This window comes from Chrysemys picta, chromosome 7 (genome assembly GCF_011386835.1).
Source record: "Chrysemys picta bellii isolate R12L10 chromosome 7, ASM1138683v2, whole genome shotgun sequence".
Taxonomy (NCBI): Eukaryota; Metazoa; Chordata; order Testudines; family Emydidae; genus Chrysemys; species Chrysemys picta.
This window is the reverse complement of record NC_088797.1, coordinates 12,374,756-12,402,726: the sequence shown is the minus strand read 5'-3', so window position 1 is coordinate 12,402,726 and position 27,971 is coordinate 12,374,756. Positions and strand designations below refer to the sequence as shown.

The window sequence follows — 27,971 nt, the reverse complement described above, 5'->3', positions numbered from 1 at the left end:
CATTTTACATGAAATTGAATGCTACACTGTGCAAATATAAAATCATTGGGACAGATCCTCAGCTCGTATAAATCAATGCAGCTCCAGAGACTTCAATGGAATTGTGCTGATTGATACCGGCAGAGATTCTGACACCCCTGTTTGTTTATTATTCAAAATCTAAAACCCATTAAAATGTAAATGGCACCTTCCACGTGAACTTGAAACTCATGTTTTGCTTTCCCCACAGAATTGCTTGCTGTGCACTCATAAGTGCCTTCGTCTGCTGCAGATACTTGTTCTATCTTCAAAATCTTTCCAAAACTTTCTGTCACTGCTCTGTCCTTGGGCAAATCTCTACCAACCTTGATCCAATTAAGATGCGGAGTTGGGCTAGCAGAAAAAGAAAGAAGATGTTGAGTTTAAAAAAAACGAAGTTGTAACATTTCACATCAGTGTAACTACAGAATGTTGAAGTTTATACATTTCCCTTTGCAAGATCATGATTTCAGAATTCTCAAAATGGCCCTCCTTTGTGCACATAACCACCCATTTTACTTATTAAAACATCCTGGCTGGAGGTTTGATATTGTCCATAGCTTGTACTGCCTGTTGGTTAAAAGGGACCTGTACAACAAATCCTTCATAGCTGACAGTGGGCCGCAAAACAGGTTTGCATCCCCTGTAAACATATTGGCATGAACTGTAGTAGAGGCACTGAAGCTTGTTTTGTCCTGTTCCATAGGGACTTCTTGCAGACAGACAAGGGGGTAAAGACTTCATTAAAATAACTCTGCTCTGTACTCTGCCTGATTAGACAGAGCTAAGCACATGTCACAGATGGCTGAAAAATGCTACTTTATATTTTTAGGAAGTTAGGAGCCTGCTCAGAACCAGAGACACTGAAGTACAGGACAGATTGCTGTCTGAACATTCCCAGCTGGGTTTCCTGACCCCAGCACCACACATGATGCATATAAACAGTGTCAGTGTCATATCTGCTTACTCTTGTGTCCATCTGTTAAGATGGCAGAATGCCCAGGCACAAGTTACTCAAAGCCCCAGGTACCGAGAAATTATGTTCTTTTATGAACAGCATGGATAATAGTTCAAGTGTCAAATTTTCTGCAAGAGAGTTCATCCCTGATATAGTACTGAAACAGAGACACTATGAAACCCCTTACATTTCATCAACACCAGTTTAGATCTTTGTACCATCTGGAGGAGGTTGCCTGCCATTTTCAAGATCAGGGTAAAATCCTCCGAGATCACAAAGTGGCAATATATTTATTGCCATTAATTATTTTTTGATTGACTGGTCCTCGTTTTTGGAGTTTGATACTTGTCTCAATCTAGCCAATCTAGTTCCTCCTTGACATTTGCTCACTGCATAGAACAGCTGCGAGGGGAGGTAAGTGGGGGAATACAGTTAGAGTCCATCAAAAAGTTTTCATTCTTTTTTTTCCAAAGAAAAGTACCTTTTTGACTACAAGATATTTGTTTTCCATTTTGGCCTAATTTGTTCATGTTTTGATGTAAATCTTAAAAACAACAAAAAAAAAATGATTAAAAAACTATTTAATTTGTTTCAATGGGGATAACTCCCTCACGGTTTGTAATTCATCCCCACCCCAACTTTTCTATATATACTTGAAAGAGGAAGTACTTTTTCTCCAAGGTCATGGGAAATTTTGAATGAAATGTAAATGTAAAGTGTTCATTCCGTTTTAACATTTTTATGAAGTATACTTTCCTTTCTCCTACCTGCTTTAATTATTACATGGGGAAAGTTTTATGAGGAAATGTGCAGAACAAGTTCCCATGCTGTCCTTGTTTCAACCAACGTGATCGGTTCCTTACATTTCTGAGCATAAAATTTACACACAATTTTTTTTTTAAAAGAATCCATCCACTGGATAAAAAGGAAGTTCACAGTGAAAGTGGCAGTGAACTAGACATGGGATGTATTGCAAAAAGGAACAAGAGTCCATTACAGTTACTTGGAATGAATCCAACAAAGATGAGTTGTTCACATGCTCTCAGAAAATGGCAACCAATTGCAAAGTCATAATCTTGTCTATTCAAAGAGTGAGTGATGCCCTTTCAAACAAGCATGGACAAACAAGATGCCCTGAACACGTTTGCTCAGGCAGATAAACACCCTGATTTTGAGGTTTATAGTGGGAGATAATTGCACATGCTTTCATATGGATCATTTATCTTCTAATCACAGTGAGCACACAGGGATGTGGAGTTCAACAATACAGGTTGTAAACATGATGATTTAAACACCCATTCAACAGAGAGCTCTATCACACATCACCCAGGAGCAAATGTGTTTTCCCTGTTAGGTTTAATGGTTGGAAGGCTTTTAAGCTTTACCTAGTTTTTCTACGCAACTGTTTTTGGGAAGAAAGTTGCACGCATAAGTACAAGTAAGTACAAGAAAGTTGCACGCATAAGTAAAAAGTGGTGATCAGGATGGAGGGCATCGGTAAACCTGATCCCATGTTGATGAAAGTATTGCTGTATGGTTGCCAAGTTACCCCTGCACACTCAAGGGAATCAGGGCCTAGAGGGGTATTCACAGCTAAATGCCACATCATCATCATGAGGATTGCACTTCAATCATGTCTGCTTAGACTGTCCCATTTCCCACTCATTTTCCATCCTGCGCTAATGGCAATAAGACATACACATACCCCTGCCTGTCTGTATCTATTTGTTGCATCTTGTCTTAGACTATAAATTATTTGGGGGCAGGAATGGTCTTTTTGTACAAGCACAATGGGGTACTATTGGGCCAGGACTAGGGCTCCTTGGCACTATGGTATTACCAATACTAATACTAGTACTAGTACTAATACTAGTCTGACCTCCTGCACAACTCAGGCCACAGAATCTCACCCACCCACCCACTCCTGTATCAAACCCCTGTCCTATGCTGAGCTATTGAAGTCTTAAAATTGTGGTTTAAAGACTTCAAGGTGCAGAGAATTCACCAGCAAGTGACCCGTGCCCCACGCTGCAGAGGAAGGCGAAAAACCCCCAGGGCCTCTGCCAATCTGCCCTGGAGGAAAATTCCTTCCCGACCCCAAATATGGCAATCAGCTAAATCCTGAGCATGTGGGCAAGACTCACCAGCCAGACCCCCAAGAAGGAATTCTCTGTAGTAACTCAAATCCCACCCCATTTAACATCCCATCACAGACCATTGGGCATATTTACCTGCTAATAGTCAAAAACCAATTAATTGCCAAAATTAGGCTATCCCATCATACCATCCCCTCCATAAACTTATCAAGCTTAGTCTTGAAGCCAGATATGTCAAATGCCCCCAGTCTTTTACTCGGTTGTTGGGTTTGTTTCTGAACGGGCATCATGGAAGGCATGAATCCTTGTACGATGGTGCTCAAGAAATTGAAATCTCATTGAAGGTGGAAAAACTCAGGAATTTATTGATACTTAAACAATACTCTGAACTGGCCAAGCTAGAAAAGAAAAACAGGTTGTTTTTTATTGGAGTCCAAACTGTGGAAGTTGAATCAATTCCTAATGCACTCAAAAAAGAATAATGATTTTCAGTGGTCACCATACTGGAATATCTGCAAAATCAGTGATCACAGGATGGATAAATAACTGTGATATGCCAGTTACTATGGTAAATGCTGATTCTTTAGTTATACTTGTCTATAACCTGTACACTATTCACTCTCCAACAGGAAACTTTCTCCATCATAACTCTATGCCAGTTTTCAATAAGTACAATTTATTTAAAGAGAAACTGCATGAAGATTTGGTGTAAAATTATATACTTTGTTGGAGAATTATTAAAGGTGCTTCCTTTTACTCTAACTTTATTTCAGAAGGTTAAGTGGGTGCAGTACTCACAGCCCTTCAGCAATGCATTCAAGCAGTAGAACTCCCCCTTTGATGACAGTAACTGATGAGCTGCTACCAGAAGATTCAGGTGGTATCAGTATTTTGGGTTTTCTTTCCTTGATGAAATTAGCTAAAAAGGAGAAAAGAAAAGGATCAGACCTTGTGCAGTAAGGTGATAACATATGCCCCTGAATCATTCTGTACCCTCTAACCAGTGCTAAAAATATTGCTTTGGTCAGAAGATTTCTGGAATATTCATTCATTCATTTTCTTTATATTTGTGGTATTTTTCTAAAGGACCTACCTACAGGTCTGTTTTTTTACTTACATTCAAAACACAACTATAGTAACAGGAATAAAATTAGAAACTTCTCTCCCTCAAAACCGGAGCCCTGAACCTGCAAACCCTTAAAGATATACACAACTTTACTCTCATGAGTAGTTCTTTTCCATCCAGCTTTCAGGGGTGGGCAATGGCTTAGGCTAGAGTCATACAACAGTGGGGGATTCTCTCTCTGGTTGCTACTGTTGATGTCTGAAAGAGGCAAACCAACCCAGAAGATGTGCAGGGGGCCTGAATTATGTTGGCACAAGAGCTGGTTGCAGATGATGTTGGTTGGGATATGGCACTCTTAAAAGGGCCGGAGTTGCAGCTGCACCAGTATGACTCCCAAATGGTAGGGTGAAGGGGTGTGTTACAGGGGAACTGGTCCCTTTGAGTAGAACTGGGCCCAACTCCCCTGGGTCAGAGCAGGTAAGCCCAATCCAGCCAATTAAAGGGGCCTGGGCTATCCCTGTGCCTATTAAGTGTTACCAGAGGGGAGGAAATGGGAGATGGAAGGGAACGACTGAGACAGGCCATGCCTAGGGAAAGGAAGGAAAATCATGGTTGAGTGCAGCTAATTCCTGTGATTGGTCCCTGGAAGGGTCTCAGGGCTCAGGGAAGCAGAGCTGACTAGAACTGGGATGCTGCCAGGACAGAAGCACCAGAGACACCTCTGAGAGGTGACTCGGAAGCCTGAGAGAAAAGAAGAGTTAAAAGGCTGTTCTCTGTTGTTTTACTTGCCTACGGTAAGATGCTAACCCATCCTAGAGAAGACTGGGTGTGGCAGCGAGTTTTTGGAAGCTGGGGAGAAGCCGGGTGACAGGCTGGCTGGGCCAGATGCTCTGATTCAACTCTGCTGAAATCTCTTCTAATCCCTCCAAACTAAGATCCAAGTCCCATCTCTCCAGGTGATAGCCTAAGAAGATTTCGGCTTCCCACCTCACATGCCCTAAGAAGTGTGCCTCATCCTCAAACAACCGCCCTAGTTCCCAGTCAATTTTAAGAACCAGTTCAGAATTTCCTGCCATGCCTTCAAAAAACTCTACGGCGGATTTGCTCCAGCCCCTCTCGTGGACCATTTTTCTATTCTCTTGCCTGCTCAGTTAGTACTTGCCTCCTCTCTGCTTCCTTATTTCTCCCCTCGCCCACACACTCTGACCAACGGTGGTGAATGAGTCTTTCCTTGTCTGTTCTTGCCATCTGGAACAGTCTTCCTAATACCTTTCCCCTTCACTAACTTTACATTGTCTTCTAAATCTCAGCTGATATCATATCTTTTCTCCTTTGCCAGCAACTTAGAATTCTCCTTCCCTCTACAGTGAATTTACAATAACTCAAGAATGCATTTGGGAATACAGCTTGAAAACAAGCCACTGTTCATAACAAAACTCCTTTTTTATTGTACTGGGTTTCAGATAACCATTTACTCTAGACTGCCAACAAAAAATCAATTGTTTCTTTGACAATACGTTTTATATCGTTAAATGGCTATTCAGTAATAATTAATAGCCAATATGTCATTCAAATATTTACTGATTCTTCAAGAAAAGTGATTTACTGATAATTTGGTAATAGATCATTTCTATCTTACAAGCCAGTTTTCTTCTCCCCTTCTTTAATTGCTTTGGGTCTCTTTGAACAGTGTGCACTACATACCAGTGAGTACATATGCTGTACACAAATGGTCACCCACATATGCTTAGATTTTTAGACATGAATAGCACTCTTGGGTGTCCAGCATGAGACACGTGAAAATGGCCTGATTTTCAGAAATTGTTCAGCATTAGTCTTCTGAAAAATCAAGTCCCTCTCAGTGCCCTCTTAGTTGGGCACTCCAGAAACTGAGGCACTCAAAATCACTAGTTAGTTTTGGAAATGATGGACTTAATTTTAAAATATATTCTCTCTTGTTAACCATGTTTGGCGAAAAATAAGGTATTTGGTAGAACTGGGTGGAAAATAGATTTTCCTTCTCATGAAAAGTTTTTGTTTTGTACCCGAATTGGAACAAAAAAACATAATTTTGAATTTTTTCACAAAATGAAATACCTCGCAAAAATATCATTTTGAGTCACTTGAAACATTTTGTTTCACTAAACTCAACCCCTTTTTTTTTAATATTGACCCTTTATGATTCAATATGAAAAAAATAAAGTAAATTTAGGAAGAAAAGCTTATGATACATAAACAAAAATCAAAACTTCTAGATCCAAAAATATCAAAACAGGACATCTAAACATTTTAATAGCTTTTTCCTTTAAAAAAAAGAAACAAAATTTCCTCAAAATCAATCCATTTTGTGAAAATGTTCAGTTTTGTCAAAACAGCATTTTCCAATAGAAAACTTTCATCTAAAATCTTCCAACAAACTCTAGTATTTGGGTTGAGAATCCAGATATATTCTGTTAGCTACACACCCTTATCAATCCTATCCATAGTTTCTGCTATTGTTACATTAAACTTCACAGCATATTCTAACACTAGCTGGTCATATAATTCCTTCATGTTTTTTTGCAGCTAGCTTGAAATCACTTTCTTGATCAGCAAAACTGCCTATTCTAAAAAACAGTTTCTATTTGTCAGGACCACTTCTCTGAGCCCTTTATTTCACACGGAAGAGAGATGCAGTAATGTGAAAAATCCTTCAGACCTCAGTCAAGATAGTAAAGACGGAGTCAATATTGATCCATGTGCTGCTTATACCCAGCAAGCATGTTAAAAGTTTTTCCTAAGCAGTCACAGTATTTCATCTAAATTGATAGAATAATTCATTTTACTAAAATTTCTAATTACCCAACACATTAAGTGGCTCTTAAGTATTCTCGTGAATTCAAAAGGCAAAGAAACAAACAGGTACATTCAACTCACCCTTAGTAACAGCAGCATTAGGTGAGCTTGAGTCATTAGTATGTTTAACTGAAATAAACAAAAATGAAAACCAAATGCAAACGGAATAGTTGATATAGGTTAAAAGGTCAAAACAAACAAAACGTCAACCAAACAAAAGAAACCTACACAAAATACTTCCTTAAAGGAAATGTAAATATATTTTATATAAAATCACCAAAAGAATATAATGCAAATCAACACAGACAATGAATTTCTATATGTATAAAGAAAGCATTAAAAAGATGTAAAACTCAGGAAAAGATTCACTAAAAAGTGATTTTATCAGAGTTATGTCGAATAAGATTGGTAGGTTCCTAGCATTCATTAAAAGAGTCTATCCTTAATCTTTTCTCCTTTGTTATTTATATGCTTCTTCTTGGTCTCAGACACAATGCCTCAGTAGGGGCACTCTGGCCCCAATCCCACAGAGCACTTAGGCATGTGCTTCACTTTAAGTACATACATAATCCCATTGACTTCAACAGTAACGTGCATGTACTTAAGTGGTTTACTGCCCTGAGGCCAGAGTGTTCCAAACCCTGCAGGATGAAGTCCTCCACTGTGTGTGTGACTGGAGACATTTACACATCTATAGAATACAATATTTACTTCTGATATTTTACTTACAATTAATATCCTAAAACTTAGCATCATAGATCATAGAAAAGTAGGTTCGGAAAGGACCTTGAAAGGTCATTTAGTGCAGACCCGTTGCTGAGGCAGGGTCAAGTATACTTAGATCAGTGGCTCTCAACCTTTCCAAACTACTGTACCCCTTTCAGGAGTCTGATTTGTCTTGTGTACCCCCCAAATTTCATCTAATTTAAAAACTACTTGCTTCTAAAATCAGACATAAAAATACAAAAGCGTCACAGCACACTATTTCTGAAAAATTGCTTCCTTTCTCATTTTTACCATATTATTATAAAATAAAACACTTGGAATATAAATACTGCAGTTACATTTCAGTGTATAGTACATAGAGCAGTATAAACAAGTCATTGTCTATATGAAATTTTAGTTTCTACTGACTTCATTAGTGCTTTTTATGTAGCCTGTTTTAAAACTAAGCAAATATCTAGATGGGTTGATGTACCCGTGGAAGACCTCTGTGTACCCCCACTGACCTACACCATCCCTTACAGGTTTTTGTCTTACTTATTATTCAAAACCTCCAATGACAGGGATTTTACAACCTCCATTGGAAGCCTATTTCAGTACTTAACTATCATTACAGTTAGAGAGTTTTCCCTAATATCTAATTTAAGTCTCCTGTGCTTCAGATTAAGCTGATTACTACTTGTCCTACGGTTAGTGGATATGGAGAAAAAATTATCACTATCTTCTTTATAAAAGCCCTTAACATATTTGAACACTGTTATCAAGTCCCCCCTCAGTCTTCTTTTCTTGGGACTTAACATGCCTAGAGTTTATTTTTAACTTTCCTCATCGTTCAGGTTTTCTAAACCTTTTATCATTTTTGTTGCTCATGTGGACTCTAATTTGTCCACACCATTCTTCAAATATGGCACCCAGAACTAGACACAGTACTCCAGCTGAGGCCTCAAGATGGATTAATCAAGTATTAAGGTATATGAATTTAGTGTTATTAATTATTTATCTTTTTGCCCCAGCAAGAAAATATATGGCTTGTAAGTTAAATATTGAGGTTTTTCGATTGGGAAGAAAATATCCCTGATTTTTTTTAGGAAACATAAATCCCCAAAAGTCAGATATTATTGAAACCAGAAGGGTGACAAAGCCAGACTAAAATAATATATATTCTCAATTGATTTTTAACATATTTATTCTTGCAAGTGACACTTAAAATTACTGCAACGGAATGAGTCAAGCAAAATGGGAAAGCTCTCCAGCTAGTGTAAACTGTCATAACTCCACTGAGTTCAATGAAGCTTTGATTACCCCAACCTGAGAACGTGGCCTACCATATTATCTCTGATTTTCTTTCTTTTTGTTTGTTTGTTTGTTTGTTTGGCTTCTTTCAAAAGCACAATCGCACTGTTTCCTGTACATTCTGTATATAGAGTCACTTTGTTTCCTTTGTTGTCTGGTTTGAACTCACATGCAGGCATAGTACCTGAAACTACCTTTTTCTCATTTTTGGAAACTGAAAAGATTTGACATATCTGGTGTTCTTTTCATCTGCCAAAAACTGGGTAGCTACAATGGCCACGACTCAGAAAACGAACAGCTCCGTGTCTCCTATTCGCCCTTTCAGTCAGGAAATGCAAAGCTCCTTTCATGCCATATTATGCTCAATTCCTCCATGCTTTTTACTTCTTACTAGAGGCAGCCATGCAAACAAGTTTTCCTCTTGCTCTAGAGTAGGAGTACATTTCCTGTGACTGGGAAAGTATTGACACTCAGTTCTCCCCAAGATTATGAAAGTTGATGCTTTTGTAACTTACAAAATAATGGGGTTTGTGAGGCTTTTTTCTAAGTGACAGGTGATTTTGTGCATTCAGAGACAGAGGGACCAGTCACGACTTCTGTTGATTTCTACCTTCTCTTGGGCACCTATCAAAAGTGGGCAGGGATAATCTTCTATTGTTTGTTCAGTTCCTCTCACAGTGGGGCACCATCTTTGGCTGGTGCTTGGGCACTACTGTAATATTCTGATTACTATTAATAGAAGTGAAGGCAAATGGTACCATTGGCTCTCCATGGCTGAGCTCAGGAACAGACTTGTCAGGTACAAACCAAGAACTCTAGGTTATGGCCATTTTGAAGTGCTCTAATATCCAGTCAGCCAAACAAGAACCTTGCTGCATAATAGGACACCTGGAGTACTCCCTGATCATGTTAACTGCAGCTCCCTAATGTCATTCTCCAGAGCCCGATTGCCATATCCAGGCAAACCCAGGCTCGGGGGAAGAGGCAGTACGGAATGCCTAATGATCCACTCAGTGGCTGAGAAGGGAGTTGATTTCCCTGATGCATCGTGATTAGATTTCGTAGTTGTGGAGAACAGGAGGAAGACAATAGCGCTTTTGCAGCCCAGCATCTGCAGAAGCTTTTTATCAGTTGGATCTAGCTCTCAGAGCAAGGCTTATAATATAGGAATAAGCATATTAACATGTATTTTCTTCAGAGAGAATCATGTTAGACACATGGCACACTTTTTCATTCAGTGACAAGGGGGAGTTAAAACAATTTTTAAAACACTTACTACGTGTAACCATCAGTGTCATTGGCATTTTCTGAACGATTGTCCGCAGCCTGGGAAATGCTGCAAAGCAACAATAATCGCTTCGACTGTCATTTTCTTCCACATTTGCAAAGTACAGATCTCCCTTAAGGCTCATGGAGACCCTTTCATCTTGTGGAATGTGTTGTAAATCTAGCAAGAAAAAAAATAATTATAATATGGTAATAATATCTAGCCATCCCTCAATTTACACTTCCTGTCTTGTGTTTGCTTTCAGGTGCAGAATGGAACTTTGATGCAAAAGAGGAAAGAGGTGCAACATAATCATAATCTCTGTGTCCTTTTACAGCCATGGGAATGGGAGTTTATGAAACAAGAACCTAAGTAAACTTTCTCAGAAACAGCATGAATTCTCTGGAAAGTCAGTTTTGTTCCTGTACTTTAATTCTGTAATTACTAGGGGATGATGCAGTGAAAATCCCAGCAAGTTTCAGAGCTACAAAGACTTGCAGCACTGCCACGGATGCCTTGATTTCTAGGTTTCCACTGTGCAGAACCCAAACTTATCTTCCCTGTAAGTACACCTTATAGTATGTAACTCCTAGACTTGCAAAGGTTTTGTTGGCTCATTGTCAAACCAGCCAAATGTGGAATGAGAGCAGTTGTCTATCGATCTAGTCTGGAATCCTGTCTCTGATAGTGATAAATCCTAAGGGTGAAATCTCTGTCCCACCAAAGTCAATGGGAGTTTGCCATTGATTTCTATGTGGCCAAGATTTCACCCTAGACATTTAAAGAAGATGACAGAATCCCCCAAAATAGCCAATTATGCCATAACCGGACAATAGAGAAAGGTTATTCGTAATCTTGTCAATTAACGGTTGGCTTGCCTTCTGAAGCAGGATGGTTTATACTATTGGTGTATTTTATCCACTTTACTGTAACTGAATGTTCTGATTATCTGTGTGTGTCTAGCCCTTTCTAAAACCCTGCTGAGCTCTTGCACTCAGTGTTATCTTGTGGCAATGAGTTTCACAGGTTAAGTATGTGTTATGTTAAAAAGTATTTTATTTCATCAACTTTAATGTTTGCCTTCCAGTTTCATTGTATATATATTATGAAAGGTGCAGAAGATGACCTGATTCACCTTTCTGTACCATTATTCCCAGTAGCTTTCCATGTGTCTAACCATTCTTGTTACCTCTCTCTTAAATCCCTCTGCTATATCCTTTTTTGAGATGGAGTGACCAGAACTAAACAAAATATTCATATTGAGGGTATACCTTTGATTTATGTAATGGCATTATAACATTTTAGATATTGATTTATATCCCATTCTTTAAAAACTCACTGGACTTTTGCCAGTTACTTCATGGGGTCTGAATTTCCATCCTTATAATATTGCTTGTGCTTTTGATTGCTCTTGCACATTAAATAAAGTCTTTTACTGGGTTGCCTACAATGCCACCCATATATTTGTCCTTAGCGCTTACACTTATAATTTTCATCAGTTATGAATTTGTCATGAAACTGATCTTGGACAGGCATTTTAAGAAAGGCCTGTTATGTGTTGTGTCATCAAATGTTACTTACCAATATTCATCCAATAGATATGCAAAGGTGGAATTCCTCTGGGAGGATTACAGTGCAAAACCACAGCATCACCATACTCTACCTCAATTGGCTCAATCTTTTCTTTTGGGAATTTTGGTACACCTATGACAAAAAACAAACAAACCATTTCCTTCATTTTCTTATCCTTAGCCCCCTTTTATACAAACAGCACATCTACCCCATATCCTTCCTTTTGTTCTCTGCATTAAGTACTATTATTATGTGCATAAAAGCAAAAAGTGGCTACGCATTTTTTTGAAAAAAAGAGTAAGATGACAAGATCCCAGCAAAAGAGTTTGTAGTACACAAAGAACAAAGGAATTGGTGTAACGGAAAGCAAAGTAATGGTGATGTTAAGGGGAAGTCTGACATAAAATCTGCATGTATGACTCTACATCAACCCATCTTAGAACACATTTCTCCTCTATCGCCCACTACTCCGGGGGTATGCAGGAGGCTAGCAAGAGCAGGACTGTGGTTTGATGATCCTAGCTGGCATAATGGCTCCCAGGGAACTGTAAGGCAATGCAACTTAGAGCAGCCTTTAGGCAGCTGCTATAACTTGAGCCAGGGGCTGGCTTGGTGCTCAGTCAGCCCCAGAATTAGAAAAGGAAGAAAGGTAGCTTAGGATGATCTTTGCTTCCCCCCACCTCAGGTGTGCAAGCTTTGCTGTGGCACAGCTGCAGACTGACCCTACATAATCTTTAGGGTCTGATCTTGCTATCCTTGTACATTGAAGCAGTCCTTTTGACTCACATGCACAAAGGCTAATGGACCTGGTTCTTAATATAGACCAGTTGAACCAATAGTTTAGGACCTGATTCAATTACCAAAATTCACTGAAGTCAATGGAAACCCGCAAGGACTGTGTATAAAGGACGGGAACAGCAACCAGCCCAGCTGCAAACCAGCCAGCTGCAAACAGGAGCAAAGGACTCTATCTTGTTTGCCAGCCTCATGCGAACAACACCACTGAAGGCACTGGTACTACATCCACAAGCAAGGTGAGCAAGATTTTATCCTGGAATGAGCATAGAGAAGCCACAATGCAACAAACAAATTCATTTGTTAAATGTAACCACTCTTTAAGCAAACCAAGTTGAGACTATTTCAGGGCAGGCACTGAATCCTGCTTACATTTGAGGCAAGTTAAAACTGGTGCAAGGTGCAATGCTGTCAGTTCAATACATAATTAAGCAATAGTTTTAAGAATGAAACATCAAGAGCCAAAGGGAAATACCAAAAAGTGCCAGCTTTGCATACCAGTTATTAATGTGAACTCCAGTGCAACGCAACTGCATATTATAACACGTTTAAATGTCAAAGCTCATCTGTGCCAGATCCTCAGCTGATGTAAAACAGTATACTCCATTTACACCATCTGAGGATCTGGCCCAGATCCAACTGTAGGTTACAGTTAAGGAACTGAATGATTATTGGGGATTTTGCATACAAATATTACGAGATAGATTGAGACTGTGGTCTATGTAGTTCCATGATGAAGCAGGATACAGGACCTACTTGCATCTTAAGTTTGGAGGCAGAGGAGAAAACAGAGTCTGTATGCCTGATACTTCCTGTCCCACTCTGAGTAAGTAGCTGGGAGGGATTAGGGGAGAGATGTGTGTGGGTTATGCAGGGCCAGGGACGACGCTTCCATTAGGCAACCCTACGCGGTCGCCTAAGGCGGCAGGATTTGGAGGGCGGCATTTTGCTGCCCTCAGCGGAAATTCGGCAGCGAGGGGATCCTTCCGCTCCGGGTCTTCAGCGGAAATTCGGCAGCAGGCCCTTCACTCACTCCGGGACCCGCCACCGAAGTGCCTCAAAGACGCGGAGCAGAAGGATTCCTGCCGCCAAATGCTCAGAGGAGGAGCGCTGCCGCCTAGGGCAGCAAAAACCCTGGTGCCGCTCCTGTGCGGGGCCACCTCCCTACAACATGTATGCCAGCAGAACGGGCATGTTGTGACTCTGAGAAGTGTTTCCGAGTTACAGTTTCTTCTTAAATTTCCTTCTGTGGTAACACTAGCTAGTCTGAACTGGAACAATTACAACATGGTGTTCATTGCTTGAGTAAGAATTGTGTATGGCTTTCACTGGCCTAAGGGAAGGCATTACTCTGCCATAAGAGAAAATGGAAGGAATGTTCTCACACCTACCATGGAGCATGAGAAATTATATCTACCAATCTTCTATTGGCAGAGAGATTAACAATTTTTAAAATCTCCAGTTTATAAACAGAGTAGGGCTCCCTAACAAGCAATAAAATGGAGATCCCATGAATCTCACCCACTTCGTGAAAGACAATAGAGAGAATACTACAGCTAGCTTCCTTCCAATAGCTTCTTCACTCCTTAAATCCTATGAGGTACACCCAGTGACAATTCCAGTTCCTGAGTCAACCTGCCAGGTAAACAGATTAGGTTGGAATTTAGGTCAGCTTCCAATTGATTCTCTTGCTGAGGCCCACTCTGTCTAATCAGCTGGAAGGTGAAATTCTCCTACATTCTGTGTTCTGGGAGTTATTAAAAACCAAAGAAGCTGATACTATTGTTACTCCTTTGTGACCCAAGCAGCTACTCAAGATTGGGACACTGTGAGTTGTTTTTATTAAGAGAAACTGTTGATAGTCAGTTATTTCTTTGATGTAATCCTGCCACCAGAAGAAAACAACAGGAGATAGCTTCTTGCTCACCGTTCCAAGTCTCTTTCAGCCAGCACTTAACCCAGAAGCTCTCTTTTTTATCGGTTTCTCAGGGACACACTATCAGAGCTTTTCTGTCTGGAGCATGCACACATGCACAACCCTACCTCAGTCACTGTCCTGCCCCTGTGTTTGTTATCAGCTTTAATCAGCATGGCCAGACCACTGCCTAGGCTTGCCTTGCTGGTGCAGACCCTGGGCATTGGTTTCCATTGTTTCAGTTATCAGTATACCCCGGGTATTGAATGGTTCCCACAGTTAGCCTGAATAGAAGTTGCTTAGTACACTCCATGATCTAGGCAGCCACCAGCACTTTTGAGCATAACATTATCTTAAGAACTGGCTGTGTGATATCACTCCTAAGTGCATATAGGTGTGTAACTTTTTTGCAGTATTCATCATTTTAATTCTTGGATATTATGTAAACGATTGCTACCAATTTGTGGCTGATCACAGAATTTATAATAATTGAGCTAAGCTGGTAAGTGGTTCTGAGCTCTATGCAAGACGTACTGCTTGATGATAGATTTTGAAATTGCATACGGCAAATGGATGATGTGAAATTGGAAATCAATCAATCTGTTTGCCATGACATATACCAAAAAGGTCATGTCGATATTACAGGCAACAGCCTACACACGGACATAAAGAGCAGGGCCAGACAATCATTCATAGCTCAAGGTACTCCATCTCACATTTTCATTACACAGGGGGAGAACAAGCTTGTATAATGGGCCTCAGAATGACCTGTTGAAATGCCAGCAGGTGGATCCTATCATGGCTCAGACAATCCATTGACAGGAGAAAAAAAAAAGAGCCACAAGATGAAAAATTGTCCACCTGTATTCTGGCTCTTATGGAAACATTTCCCAAAGCACACTGTGATATATAACACACTCAGAACTGTCTTGGGAACGGTTCCTCATGCCACATTTTAATTCCTGCGAAGTAATATCTTGAGTTCTCTAATACCACAGTGTTATTAAACTGTGAGACACATAAGGATCAAAATTTTCTGTGCCCAAGTTCTCTGCTTGTGACTGATGGTGACCCAAGCAGTGACAGATTGTTGCTCTCTCACTGTCGTGAACCTGGACATAGCCAATCCCAAAAGTGACTTGCGATTTAATGACCATACGCTACTGGAAAACTCAAGATTAGAGTTGAATGTTTTGAAATGCCACTGATAAATGGGGCAGGGGAGAGGAAACATTCAGCAAATGTCTTGTGAATCCCTTCTCCTATTTTCCTATGTTCAGAAAATTCAAAATCTCAGCGAAAAATGAGGAGGAATCTTATGCTAAAACTAATGAGTGTTTTTAGTATAGATCCTGGGCCTGAATCTGTTCTGTTTCACTGGTATAAACCTGAAGTTACGTAGGTCACTTCACTACACTCTAAACTTTAGTGGGATTAGTCCAGATTTACTCATGCTTAGCCTGCACTTAATGATATGTCAGCATAGTTTCATTGGTCAGGGGTGTGAAAAAACCAAAATCCCTAGTGACATAGATATGCTGCAAAAATCCCCAGCGTCGGAGCAGCTATGTTGACAGAAGAGTTCTTCTGTCGACTTGGGTAATGTTGTTCAGGGTGGTGGCATTCCAATACACACACACACACACACAACACACACACTCTCTCCCTCTTCTGTTGGTGCTGGCGCTGTCTAAACTAGGGGCTATACTGGCATAGCTGTACTGACATAGGCTCCATGGTGTAGACAAATTCTCAGTGTAACTGTTTGTTATCAGCTTTAGTCTAAACTCTGTTTAGAGAAGGATGTAATTAAGGTGCCTGTTCTACACTCTTACACTGGTTGTACATAGTTATCACTCCATTGACTTTGTGGATTTACACCAGTGTAAGTGAGAAGAGAATCAGAAAAGGCCCACTGTTTTGTGTGTGTGTGTGTGTGTGTGTGTGTGTGTGTGAGTGTGTGAGTGAGTGAGAGAGAGAGAGAGAGAGAGAGAGAGAGTGTATGTGTTTGGGTTTGGGTTTTTTTGCATTTGAAGTTAGCACTGGGAAGCTGTGCTGGAGAACCATGCACTGAGGAGATTCTCAGATGCAATTCAGCCAGTGAATGAGTCTTTCTATGCAGGTATATGGTTTTATATATTCCCTACACAGAAGGGCTCATTCATTGGCCGATTCATATACCTGCATAGAAGGATTCATTCACTGGCCGACTCCACCAGGTTTATACCCACTTTGCACCAGCAGACTGGCGAGAGACAGAGAGAGAGCACACACACACTGTTGTTGCCCAGTCTTGAATAAGAACTGCTAAAGGGACAATGGCCAGGAGATCTCTATTCCCTGGCTATCCCCAATACCCAGAGAATTCCTTGGCCATTGATAATCAGCAGTAAGTAGAGCAGCCCTAAGGTTGATCTTCTTTATGCCAGGGATCAACCCCATGGCCGGCAAACCAGAAGTACATAAATGTGACTTATAACTTCCTGTGCTGCACTATGCTGAGCACAGCTTGGACACAGCCTGAGATCTGTCTCAGAGTATCAATTTCAGTTCTGGCTTGTGCAGTTTGGAGTTAAATTAGTAATTCTCATTACAGTCCTTGAACTGTTTGCAAAGGATGATTCTGCTAATTTATGGAATGATTTCTAATTTCCACACTAAACTGACTAATGTAATGGCTGGCTGTCAATCTAGGAAGGCATCTTACTATGGGGTAGATGCCAGTCCTTGCCTACAAGGTTTTCGCTATTACCCTTTCCCAAGAAGAAGGGCATTTATCCCCATAAATGACTCAGGGATGGTCAAAATAATCACAGTGAATTAGTTGGTAAATTGGGTGACCAACAGAACTGGGTTCTATTCCCGGCTCGTGCACAACCTGCTGTGTGACTTTGCTCCATTACTTAGCCACTCTGTTTTCTCATCTGTAAAATGAGGATAATATTGATCATTCGCCTTTGCCAAGTGCCTTAATGCTAATTGTTATTTTAGCTCAACTCAAGAATCCTTTTGGTCTCTTCACTACAGAATTCAGTATGCCTTTTCAAATTTTAGATACAGGCTTTGCCTTCTAGGTAGACTGTGCAATCGATAATGTGAGATACTGTCAGTGAATGTATTTCTTGATTAATTTATTTTCATGCTATGCTTTTATCCTGTAGTTTTAAGTGTTTTAAGGAAAGTAACTATAAATATACTGTAAGTGGATGTTGTGTACATTTCACCAACGAGGTGGTGTTACCTTGTGATCAATTAAACACAAGGTTTAAATTTCTAGTCCGAATTCAATTTCTCCTTCTGACATTGGGCACATTCACTAATTAAAGTAACAGAATTCTAAGTTCAGTAGTACAGTGGTTGTTGTCTGCATCCTTGTCTTATTATGGCATTTAATGTGTTGCACTATATAGTAATCCGCAATTCCTGTTTTTTCACTTAATTGTGTATGGACATGAAACATACACATATGCTTAGATAAAGATGCATTGAGATTCTGCCACAGTTCTTGGTCAATACAATAAAGGGAACTGAAATCTACTTCTAATATGAGCACCCTTATTGCAATGACGGAAGTCTTGTCCAGCACATATCAAGCTATTCACATGTCCTGCCTCAACTACACATTCCAAAATTCAAGAAACAGGCATCGACTAAGGAAAGTGTTCTTTTTTTTTGTATATTTAAGTACCTCTTTTTTGGAATCAGGGTCAGTGGATCACCAGAATATCAGAAGACTTTGTACTGCTGGAGGTGACATACTTTAGAAGGGACATAAAACTGACGTTCTCACCACTTTGGGAAATTAAAGGGCCCCCGGCACTTTTCTTATGAGTAGTGGTATCAACCCCAGTGCCCTGGCCAGATTCCAAAGTGAATAATTGTGTTCTGCCTAGAGCTTTGAATGGCAATGTTGCTCTTTTCACCCTGCCCAAAACTGTTGGGTGACATTAAACAACTACTGTGTCCCCTCCAGTAATGACTAGGTCATTTTAACTCACACCATGACATTCAGTTCAGTTCAACTGAAAATACAATTTCAAGTCAAACTGTTGTGCAGTGCTGATGAGTTACACCCCTACAGGCAGCTGCAATTTAGTGATGAGTGAAGTAATTCCTATCTATACACACCTGACCTTTGTGGCCAGGGTGTCATGAGGCTTAACTGGCTAGTTAGTGTATACAGCACACCTCCCAAGAAAAAAAAATATATATCCATAAAAGCTGGTCAGTAAAAAAGAAAACCCTGGGAGACTCCTCTCATGTATTTCATTTCAGAGTATTCAATCAGGAAAGAATCTCCCTGAAAAGGAAGAAGTTCCACAGACTCCATGAAGTTCACCGAGGACTTCACTGTTGTTTCTGATTTTATGCAGAAGGTACTATGGGTAAAGGCAGTAGTATAAAACCAGAGATAGATAGAGATCGAGACAGAGAGAAATAAATGTTTTGTCCCCACAGAAAGATCAAGAGGTTCTGCTCCTTGTGTATCTTGGGGGGTCTGTCCCAATACAGAACAGTTTATGTGGACTCTCTGGGTCTCCTTCTCAGACTCTTTTAAGCTTCTGTGACCACACAGCTCCAATGAAGCCATGTTGCCAGGCTTTCCCCTATTTATAGATGCCTTTAGATCACTTCTCAGGAGATGGCGCATGGCACAGAAAGAGGCCGCATAAACTTTTCTACAGGGCTGGTAGAAGAATGCTGCATGTTCTCTATTGTCTGCTACCTCTGCACTCAAATGGCCAGAAATACTGCCAAGGAGATAGGTGACCACTCCCTTCCGTGGCAAAGGCTGAAGTCAGCACGTGGAGGGCCTCCATTACATGCAGATCTCAGCGGGACCTTTGTCTGTCAAGTGCTTTGGGGTCCTTTGAAAGCAGGAAGCTATAGAAATGCAAAGTACTATGACTGGTGGCACTGAATGACCAAAACTGCTGTTTTAAACACAGAACAAAAAAACTGCTATGACTTTTATGAAAAATGAAAAGAAAAGGCATTAAAGAGCTGTTTATTTTCATAGCCTCAGTAGAGAAATAATAGTCAAGTCAAAGCAAATCATTTTCTGCCACCGAACACTCAATTCTCCTGAGGATGCCATTAAAAAAGCCTGTACTAACAGCCCTGCTGGCTTATTCTCTAGAGATAAAGCATGGTGAATTGTATTCAGCAAGTATCAGTGAATAATAAATGCTCTCCAAATTAATATAGCTGTGAAAATATGTACATAATTTATCCAGTTCCTTTTAAATTAAATTGTTTTTGGGATGTTCTTTAGTATTTGTACTAGAAAACTTAGAAGGTACTGATGGTTCAGTGGTAATATCTTGAACTTCCATGCTACTTACTCAGATTTGGTAAATAATTCCTAGCAAACAGGAGCTGGGAATGCTGAGGAACAAACTTAGTGAGTCAGTGGTGGGGAAAGGGGGGGGACAGAAGTGCCTCATACCACTCAGTAGCAAGTGGTTGGAGTGATTACGAAGTAACTAGGGATATGCTAGACTACCACATCGGGATTCCCAGATCATAGGTGTTTATTTGAAGTGACTCACTATTCAAAAAGTCTGAAATCAGTTCTGAGGCCCGTGAAAAGTCATCCCATTGGGACATTACATCTCAAGAGGCTAATGGTTTGACACAATGTCATTAAGTTGCAACATGGTGGTGCTTGGACACTACATGATGACAACGCTTTAAAATGTCAGAATGCTGCATTGCAAGGGCCTGTCAAACTGACTCACAAGTGTGGCAAACAGCTCCACAGGAATTCTTGGTTAGGAGGATGGTAATTTCTAGAACATTTCTTGAGGATATTGTGGTTAAACAGAGAAAAACCTTGACGGTTTCTTAGGGCTCCCTAAGAGATATGGAGAACATTAGGAGAAATATATGACATTCTAAAAATTAATAACTATAGCTTTCAGTTTCACTTTTTAGGCTGATATCACCATGCCCACTAGAATAAATAAATAGCATAGCATGCCATATATGACAACAACCTTCACTGTTATACTGAGATAGCATCTAATATTATCTCCCTTCATTAAAATTTTGACTAATATATGCTGGCTATACATACATACATGCCTGCATTAAGCACCAACAACATTAATCACAAATATTGTAACAGTGATGTAGGCTAAACTAGCCTGTACCATAATCCTGTTTACTTATGCTAAGTACCCAATAACACCTTGTATTTGCTGAAGTAAGCATTTGGCACAAGCAGCTAGGAAACTTGTCAAAATCAAGATACATCTATTCTATGTCTTAGTACAAGCTAGGGCTATACCTTCACAGATTAGTAACTGGAATGCTAATACCCAAAACAAAGATAACAAAGGAACAGAACAACAGGTTAGGGAACTGTAACAAACTGATGAGATGGATTTTAGTGACGTGTAAAGAAATATGTAATTTATAAAATCATATACATTATATCAGCTGAAATATGTAACTTGGGGTGCACACTTTCTGCGTAAGGTGAATGTAACGTCACTGCACAGGGCTGTTCTTTGGAGACTAGTATCATATCAAACCTTTCTCCTATACCATATTAATAAACCTGACTGACATTGGTTATCTGGTCTCGAGTATATTTCATGAAGAAATAATCAACCAAAGTATGGTCAAGCAATTGACTATGCCATTTATCAACAAAAAGAAACACAGCATTTCATTTGAGAAACTTACTTGGAACTATTATTTCAATTTCTTCTGACATGGCAGTTCCCAGTTCATTTGAAGCATAACAACGATATTTCCCTTGAAAATCAGCTATGATCCCCTGATTTTGGATCACAAATGTTCCTGAATTTTTGGATGCAATTATCCTGGGGTCGGATAGTAGATCGAATGGTTTCTCATCTTTAGTCCAATTAAAACTGAAAGGTAATACAAACATTAAACATAAGGACTTGGAGAATAATGCGCTATAGTACAAGCATAATGGTAATCAAGGACCCAATCCTAACTCATTACAGTGAATGGCAAAATTCCCTTTGACTTTTATGGTGCTGGAACAGGCCCCAAGAGAAATGTAGCTAATGTTAGCTATGGGGCACAGCTCTCCTATTGAGCACGCTACTTTGAGATAACTGACTGTGACACAAAAATATTAATCCGGGCTGAAGGCAAGGACAATAAATGAAAGTCACAGTCTCAAAATACTTGCCACAATGAAAGGAACTACAGAATTTGGATTAGAACGAGAGCTATGAGAAACTTGGTGCTGTTCGTTGGGAGGGGTCCATGCAAGCAAACAATTTCACTGGTTCTGGCTTGTGTAAATTTGAAAAATTTAGTTGAATCCACTGAGTTTCTCTTGGTTTGGCACATAAACATGAGATGTTTTAAGTGGCCTTTGATTTTGACACAAACCACAATTTGGGTGTGATTTTGACACAAACCCATAACTTTACCTACCTTATTTACCCAAAACTCAATCCAAGCTGGTTTGAAACTGGGCCAGGTGCATTCAGAAGTAGAGCTGGTCGAAAAATTTCCAATTGAACAGTTTTTCATTGGAAAATGCAGTTTTATTGGACATTTTGCAGGAACATGTTGATTTTGAAGAAATTGTTGGCTCTCAACTTTCTCGTTTTGTTTCAATAGTGTTAAGAACTAATTGAAATTATAAAGTGGAAACTAAACACTTATCTTAACAAAATGAAATGTTTCATTTAGACTTTTATATAATATTATGTGTAGAGATATATCTATATAAATTCTATACTATTTTTTATACTATTGAAACAAAAAGTTTTGATGGTCCCAAATAAAAAAAAATTGAATTTTATTTTGTGGGAAATTGACTTTTTACTCCCATTCAGAATGAGCAATAAAATGTCAGAATGTCTTAGTGAATGGACATTCTGTTTTCTGACCTATCCTATTCAGAATGTTAGGAAACCTTGGCAACAGTGAACCTAGGATGACCTTTCAGTTAGTAACAAAACATGAAACAGGGCAAGTTAGTTGTTAACTTACTGCACAGCTCCAATCAGAGCCATCTTGAAAATGACTATGTCTTATTTAATATAAAAATAACAGTAATATTTACAAAAAAATACAAAAAAACACCAAGTTTTAAACTTTGCTCACTTTGTGGAGTAATGCATGTCAAAACTCTACAGCCACAATCACACATACACAGAGCTCTAGCTAGTTAATAAATTATTTAATCCATATTGAACAAACAACCTGACTGGTAAAATTTCACAGAGTATTTTATTACACCCCCCCACCCCATAAATTTATATTAAAAATAGTGGATGCAAAATATTATCCTGTGCTTATATTTGAGAAAACTGTTGTGATATTAGGCACATACAAAATATCAAATTAAATGTAAATGTGACTACTTGGCACGTGGTTTAATGAGTTTGGTATTTTCATGGGGGAGAGGAGGCTAAGCAGTGTGAAAAGCAAGTTGACAGCTGGTACCCTTTGATTGCCATTATACACCTCGGAACTCTTGTAATACTCCTGAGTCAGCCTTGTGTGAACCTGGGGGTAAATTTAGCACATACTTGAGAAATGAAACATTTCCAAACAGGAAAAGGCATGTTAATCCCTATTCATGGAGTGAGTGGAAGAGATCAAGCAACAAAAGTTGGGTGGCCTAACAGGGAACACAAAGCTTAATTTACCCCCCAGATTCTGAGCAGATTAGTGTGCATCAATTCTCCCTTTCCCTGCCAAGTAAGAACAATGTTTAGGCAACAGTTAACAGGTAGAAAAGGAAAACAAACTTTTGATTACGCCTCTAGTTTAAAGAAACGCTTACATGGGTTGTGGATTTCCTTTAGCTTCACAGTTAATTGTAAAGTCTTCATCAAAAGGGTATGCAACTTGGGTCATGGATTGCTCTGTAATTGTTGGAACCTGTGCAACTGAACAGAGGACATTTGATTAGATCAAGAGCTATTCAAACAGAACTAAACACAGTTCAGATTATTTAAAGAGCTCAAGGTTGCCAGACCCCATTACATTATCCCGGCAAACATTTCAGATGCACTTTTATACATATTCTCCTAACAATAAAAACACTGTCAGCATCCTGAAATCAGGGCTTCAAGTGTCTCAGCACCAAAAGGGAGGTTGGAAAGCACTTGGCTGCAGAACTGCATGACATGGAAGGAGTAAAATGGGATGGAGTAATTATATGGCTCTTGTCCTACCCTCCTCAGGCATTGATCTTCACCTGGAGCCTGATCCAAAATCCACTAAAGTCATTTAGTGTTTTTCCATTGATCTCAATGGGCTTTGGATCAGACTCCTGTAGAACAGTGATGGGAGCTGCATGAGCAGAAGGAATTCTGCTCTGCCATTCCTATGTTCTCCCCTCTACAACATCATAACTTGTTCTCCAGTCTGAAAGCACAATGCATCAAGAAAGTCGCAACATAGCTGGTGTTCCTGCTTCTCCATCCCTGCATGACTCCGGCTCATAGAGTCATAATAGAGACCACAGTCTCTTCCAACATAAGCTAAAGATAACAAATGTGGAGGCTAACTTTCTAATGCTCATGACTGTACTGAGCTCTGATTTGTTTTATGAGGGTTTGTGAGTGATTTTTTTTAAAGCCAGGTGACTAGAAGAAAATACTTTTCCCCCTCCCTCCTAATGAGTCAAGCAGGTGGCGAATCCTCAGATAAATCAAATATGTGCAACATACATGCGAGTTTAAATAAAATGGAATATGGATGATTATACACTTCCCAGAGCATGCCATCCATTTCATTAGTGACATTTCTGAACATAGCCATTAATATTACATATATTTTATTGCAATCAGAAATGATGAGCTATCACTCACAATAGAAATATTCCCATAGAAGTCAGTCAATACCTACACATTGCTTGCTAGAGCATTAATGTTTCATGTTTGCCTGAATTTACCAAGTTTAAGAAGGAGATTAAATTAATAACCTGGCATGTTTTAAACTACACATAGATACACTACATGGTAAATTGTTGGGTCCATTATGGATACATATTGTTTTCATTCATCTGTGGCATGAATGTGCATCGTTACTATGCATACAGGAAATCAATGATGTTTCACTGACTTCTATGGGAATGAAAGTGTTGAGTAAGAGACACACAACAGAGATTGTGCTCTGCACTGTAAACTGGGATAACAGATCATCACATTGGTTGTTATACACAACAAGAAAGAAAATTAACATGTTCTCTGGTTTCACTTTTAAGTCGACCAGGCTATGAAGCTCAAAGCTCAAACAAAATGTAGTATCTTGCTGCACATATCGTGTCGAACCCCTTACATCTCTACTGTGTCCACCCTTTCCCACTAGCTTATAAACATTCAGACATAATTCCTTTTTATTAAAATATAAAATGCTTCATTCAAATAAATTAAGGGACAGATGGTTCCCCAGAGTTGGTGCTTATGTTTAGGTGACTGCACAAGGAACCTGTCCCATCCTTGGCTACAAATGCAATCTTATACACAGCGGAGTGCCAGGACTGCTCCTGGCTATCCACTGGGGCTAGCCGCTTACGAAGGAAGGAGAGGTACTGCCTCCGTGCACTGGTATGTAGAGCTAGCTAGCTACAGAAGGGAGTGTATGCTGAAACTCCAAGCAAGTGCGTTTTCCATTGAAGATGGGATTGCTGGGAGGCATGGGGTCACTCAGAGTTCTTGCTGGGGTCTGGGGGGAAAGCAGGGGTGTGCCCTAAAGAGGGCCAGAGCCTTAAATTTATAGCTGAGCCCTAACATATTTTGAAACTACTTATAGGACCCTCCTGGCTTCAGTGTCTGAGGCACAGATCCCCAAAAGGAGTTTAGGGGCCTAACTCCTACTGAAATCAATGGGAGTTAGGTGCCTAAATATGTTTGAGGATCGGGCCCTGAATGCCTAGAAAAAAAGGCCAGGTTTGTTCTGTTTTTATGAATAATTGATGAGACAATTTATCTAACACAAATATGAATGGGATAAGATTTTTTCCAAAAGAAAACTGTGGTGTGATTATAATCAGCCTTATTTATTTGCCTATGATGAAATGTAGTTTGGGGGGCTAAATCTTCATCCCCTTGCTCCTTTAGTCAGCTCCACTGACCTCCTCAGTGGGATTGGCCTTTTATGAGGTTCATTACATATTTTACACATTCACTGAAGAAGAACCAGCTATGTAAAATATGCCGTTTGATGTGTACCATGGCCAGACACAGGTAAAGTAGGTGCTCCTGCAAGCAGCATTCAAGTGATGGGAAATATTCTCCTGGGATAAAACTATTCCAAGAGATCCACATATGTTCCCTTTTGAAAATGAAACAGCAGGTTGCAAGGCATATAAATAAATAAATGGATATGTATATCAGATCAGTTGCAGAAAGAATCTCAACCAAAAGGAGAGATTTATGCACAGGACAGAACTGAAACTTCTGAGCAGAACAGAGGATAGGATCTCAAAGGTCAGTGATGTGCTATCTAGATAAGTTTACTGCAGCATCTAAATGGGTCTGAAGAAAGTAAATTACAATTTTATCATGTATAAACTCCCAAAAGGCCATGTTAAGGCAGAATAAAATTGAAAACGGAACAGTTGAAACGGGGGAGAATGTAAAGTGTTCTTCAGAGGGGAAGAAAGCAGAGTGTTCAGTAAATAGCTTAAACTCACCTGATAATGGTATTTCAATACCTGCTGCCAAATTTAATAGAAAGAAAAGCAGACATATGTTGATCCTTTTTGTGCTTAATAGTATCTCCATCTCTCTTCTGTAAACAGGAAGTCCAAACAGAATGAAAGAATGTTTTTTCTCCCACCTTCAGTTCAACTCAGACGTAAGGATGTGAACTTGCAAATCTAGTAAAGAGGAGAAAGAGCCATATTAGCTCACAATATTAACTGGGCTTTAATGAGATTAGTAAATTAAAGCAACGCTCAAGGGTTCAGAGCTAAAGCAAAAATGTAAGCGTATTAAAGGTGTATTAAATTGTACAGTTTCCCCCTTTGCTTCTGAAAGGTACTATAATAAAACTATAGCAACAGAAAAAATATATGCACATTAATTATACCATAAAAATCTGATTACTTTTTGCTTTGAGTTTAAGAGCAGGGATGGGTATATTTGTAATCATTCCAGTTCATAAATTTTTCTAATTGAGACTAGTGCTAGTTGGAAAGCAGTGTAACAGATCTAATGAGAAAGATTCTGTACTCCAATGACCCTATTCATAAATCTCATATGTTCTTTATCTTTCATTTATGCTTAAAACAGGGCATTTAAACAAATTTGATTCACTACTAAGGACCATCCTATGAAACCTTTGTGTTTCTTCCATAATCCCAATACTACTATATGCAAGCTTTACACCCCCCATTATCCATCTTAGGGCAATACCTTACAAGACAAAAATGTCAGGAGTCTGCCAAAAGGAGAAAATTTTCATCTCTAATTAGCATTTAACTGCTACTCACAGAGGAGTAAAAAGAGACCATTCTGAAAATGTAGGTGTATGGAAAATTCTGATTGTCAATAGTGCTTGTGGTATCTCAGATAAATATTAACCAGCACAAGGCTGATCTGTTTTTTAGCTATCTATGTATCTCTATCTGCGGTATTTATAGGGTACCAATCACCACTACATGCCAGACAGGACAACTTTCAGGCAAGAAATGATCAAGAATGAGGTAAAAGCCAGCTCAGGGACCAGCAGCAGCTGACTGCCAAATGGCAGGAAAGAGAGGTTTCCTCTGTGTGGAAGAATCTGACAATCTGTTTCCTCCCTTACCCAAAGAGAGACAATAGTGAAGAAAGCCAACCAGCCAGCCTTAAAGAGCCCAAGAGGGAAAAGGGGAATATCTGACTGACCTGCAACACTTGTGGACAGATGTCATAAGCCATTGGTTTATAACAGGGTAGGAATTGTGCTGAATTCAGCAGCTTTGTAAGGTTCTGACTGAAAGCCAGGTGGAAAGTAGAGATTTTGACTGAGTTCTATTCAGCATGAACAATATTAAGTCTTCTGTTAGCAGCTGTAAGATCTGATCGTTCATTGTCCATTACAGCTAGGAATGGAATCTTTAAATCAGTGGAAAGAGAAGATTCCCATCTTTCCATTAGGACCAACAGCACCAGTCTTTAGGCCTGGAAGGCTCAAAAATGTTGAATGCTGAAGTTTGACACTTTTATGCACAGAAAGTTATTTTAGCTATATTTTAGAGGTGTAATAAATGTGTTATTTCTTGTTTTCATCTCACTTACACTGGTTTTACACCGGTGTAATTCCTTTGACTTCAAATGAGTTGCTCTTCACTTACACTTGCGACTACAGTTGGACTTGCTGTAGTAAGGGTGCCTGTCTTTACTGGTGAAGGAAAGAGATGCATTTAAAGAAAAAAGAAAAAAACCTAGAATTTTCTATATAGATTATCCTCTTGGACCTTGCATGGTGCCAATAGA

The 27,971-nt window shown here is 39.5% G+C and overlaps 1 protein-coding gene across 29 annotated transcripts in view; it reads right to left on the bottom strand.

Annotated features, from left to right (window-relative positions):
• CHL1 (cell adhesion molecule L1 like) overlaps window positions 1–27,971 on the bottom strand; it is a 193,152-nt gene that overhangs the window by 49,422 nt on the left and 115,759 nt on the right. For 19 of the 29 annotated variants that reach the window (XR_508267.4, XR_010589021.1, XM_008164340.4 and 16 more), the window contains 8 exons: window positions 26,186–26,371; window positions 23,327–23,432; window positions 21,232–21,422; window positions 11,838–11,960; window positions 10,266–10,436; window positions 7,055–7,102; window positions 3,871–3,991; window positions 188–372 (listed from right to left, as the gene is read on the bottom strand). Coding sequence is in view for 25 of the 29 variants with exons in the window: in XM_008164340.4 (XP_008162562.2) it covers window positions 188–372; window positions 3,871–3,991; window positions 7,055–7,102; window positions 10,266–10,436; window positions 11,838–11,960; window positions 21,232–21,422; window positions 23,327–23,432; window positions 26,186–26,276 (1,036 nt within the window). In the remaining 4 variants the exon portion in view is untranslated. The remainder of the gene's footprint in view (window positions 1–187; window positions 373–3,870; window positions 3,992–7,054; window positions 7,103–10,265; window positions 10,437–11,837; window positions 11,961–21,231; window positions 21,423–23,326; window positions 23,433–26,185; window positions 26,372–27,971) is intronic. The other 10 variants (XR_010589020.1, XR_010589019.1, XM_065550795.1 and 7 more) reach the window with 1 other exon arrangement.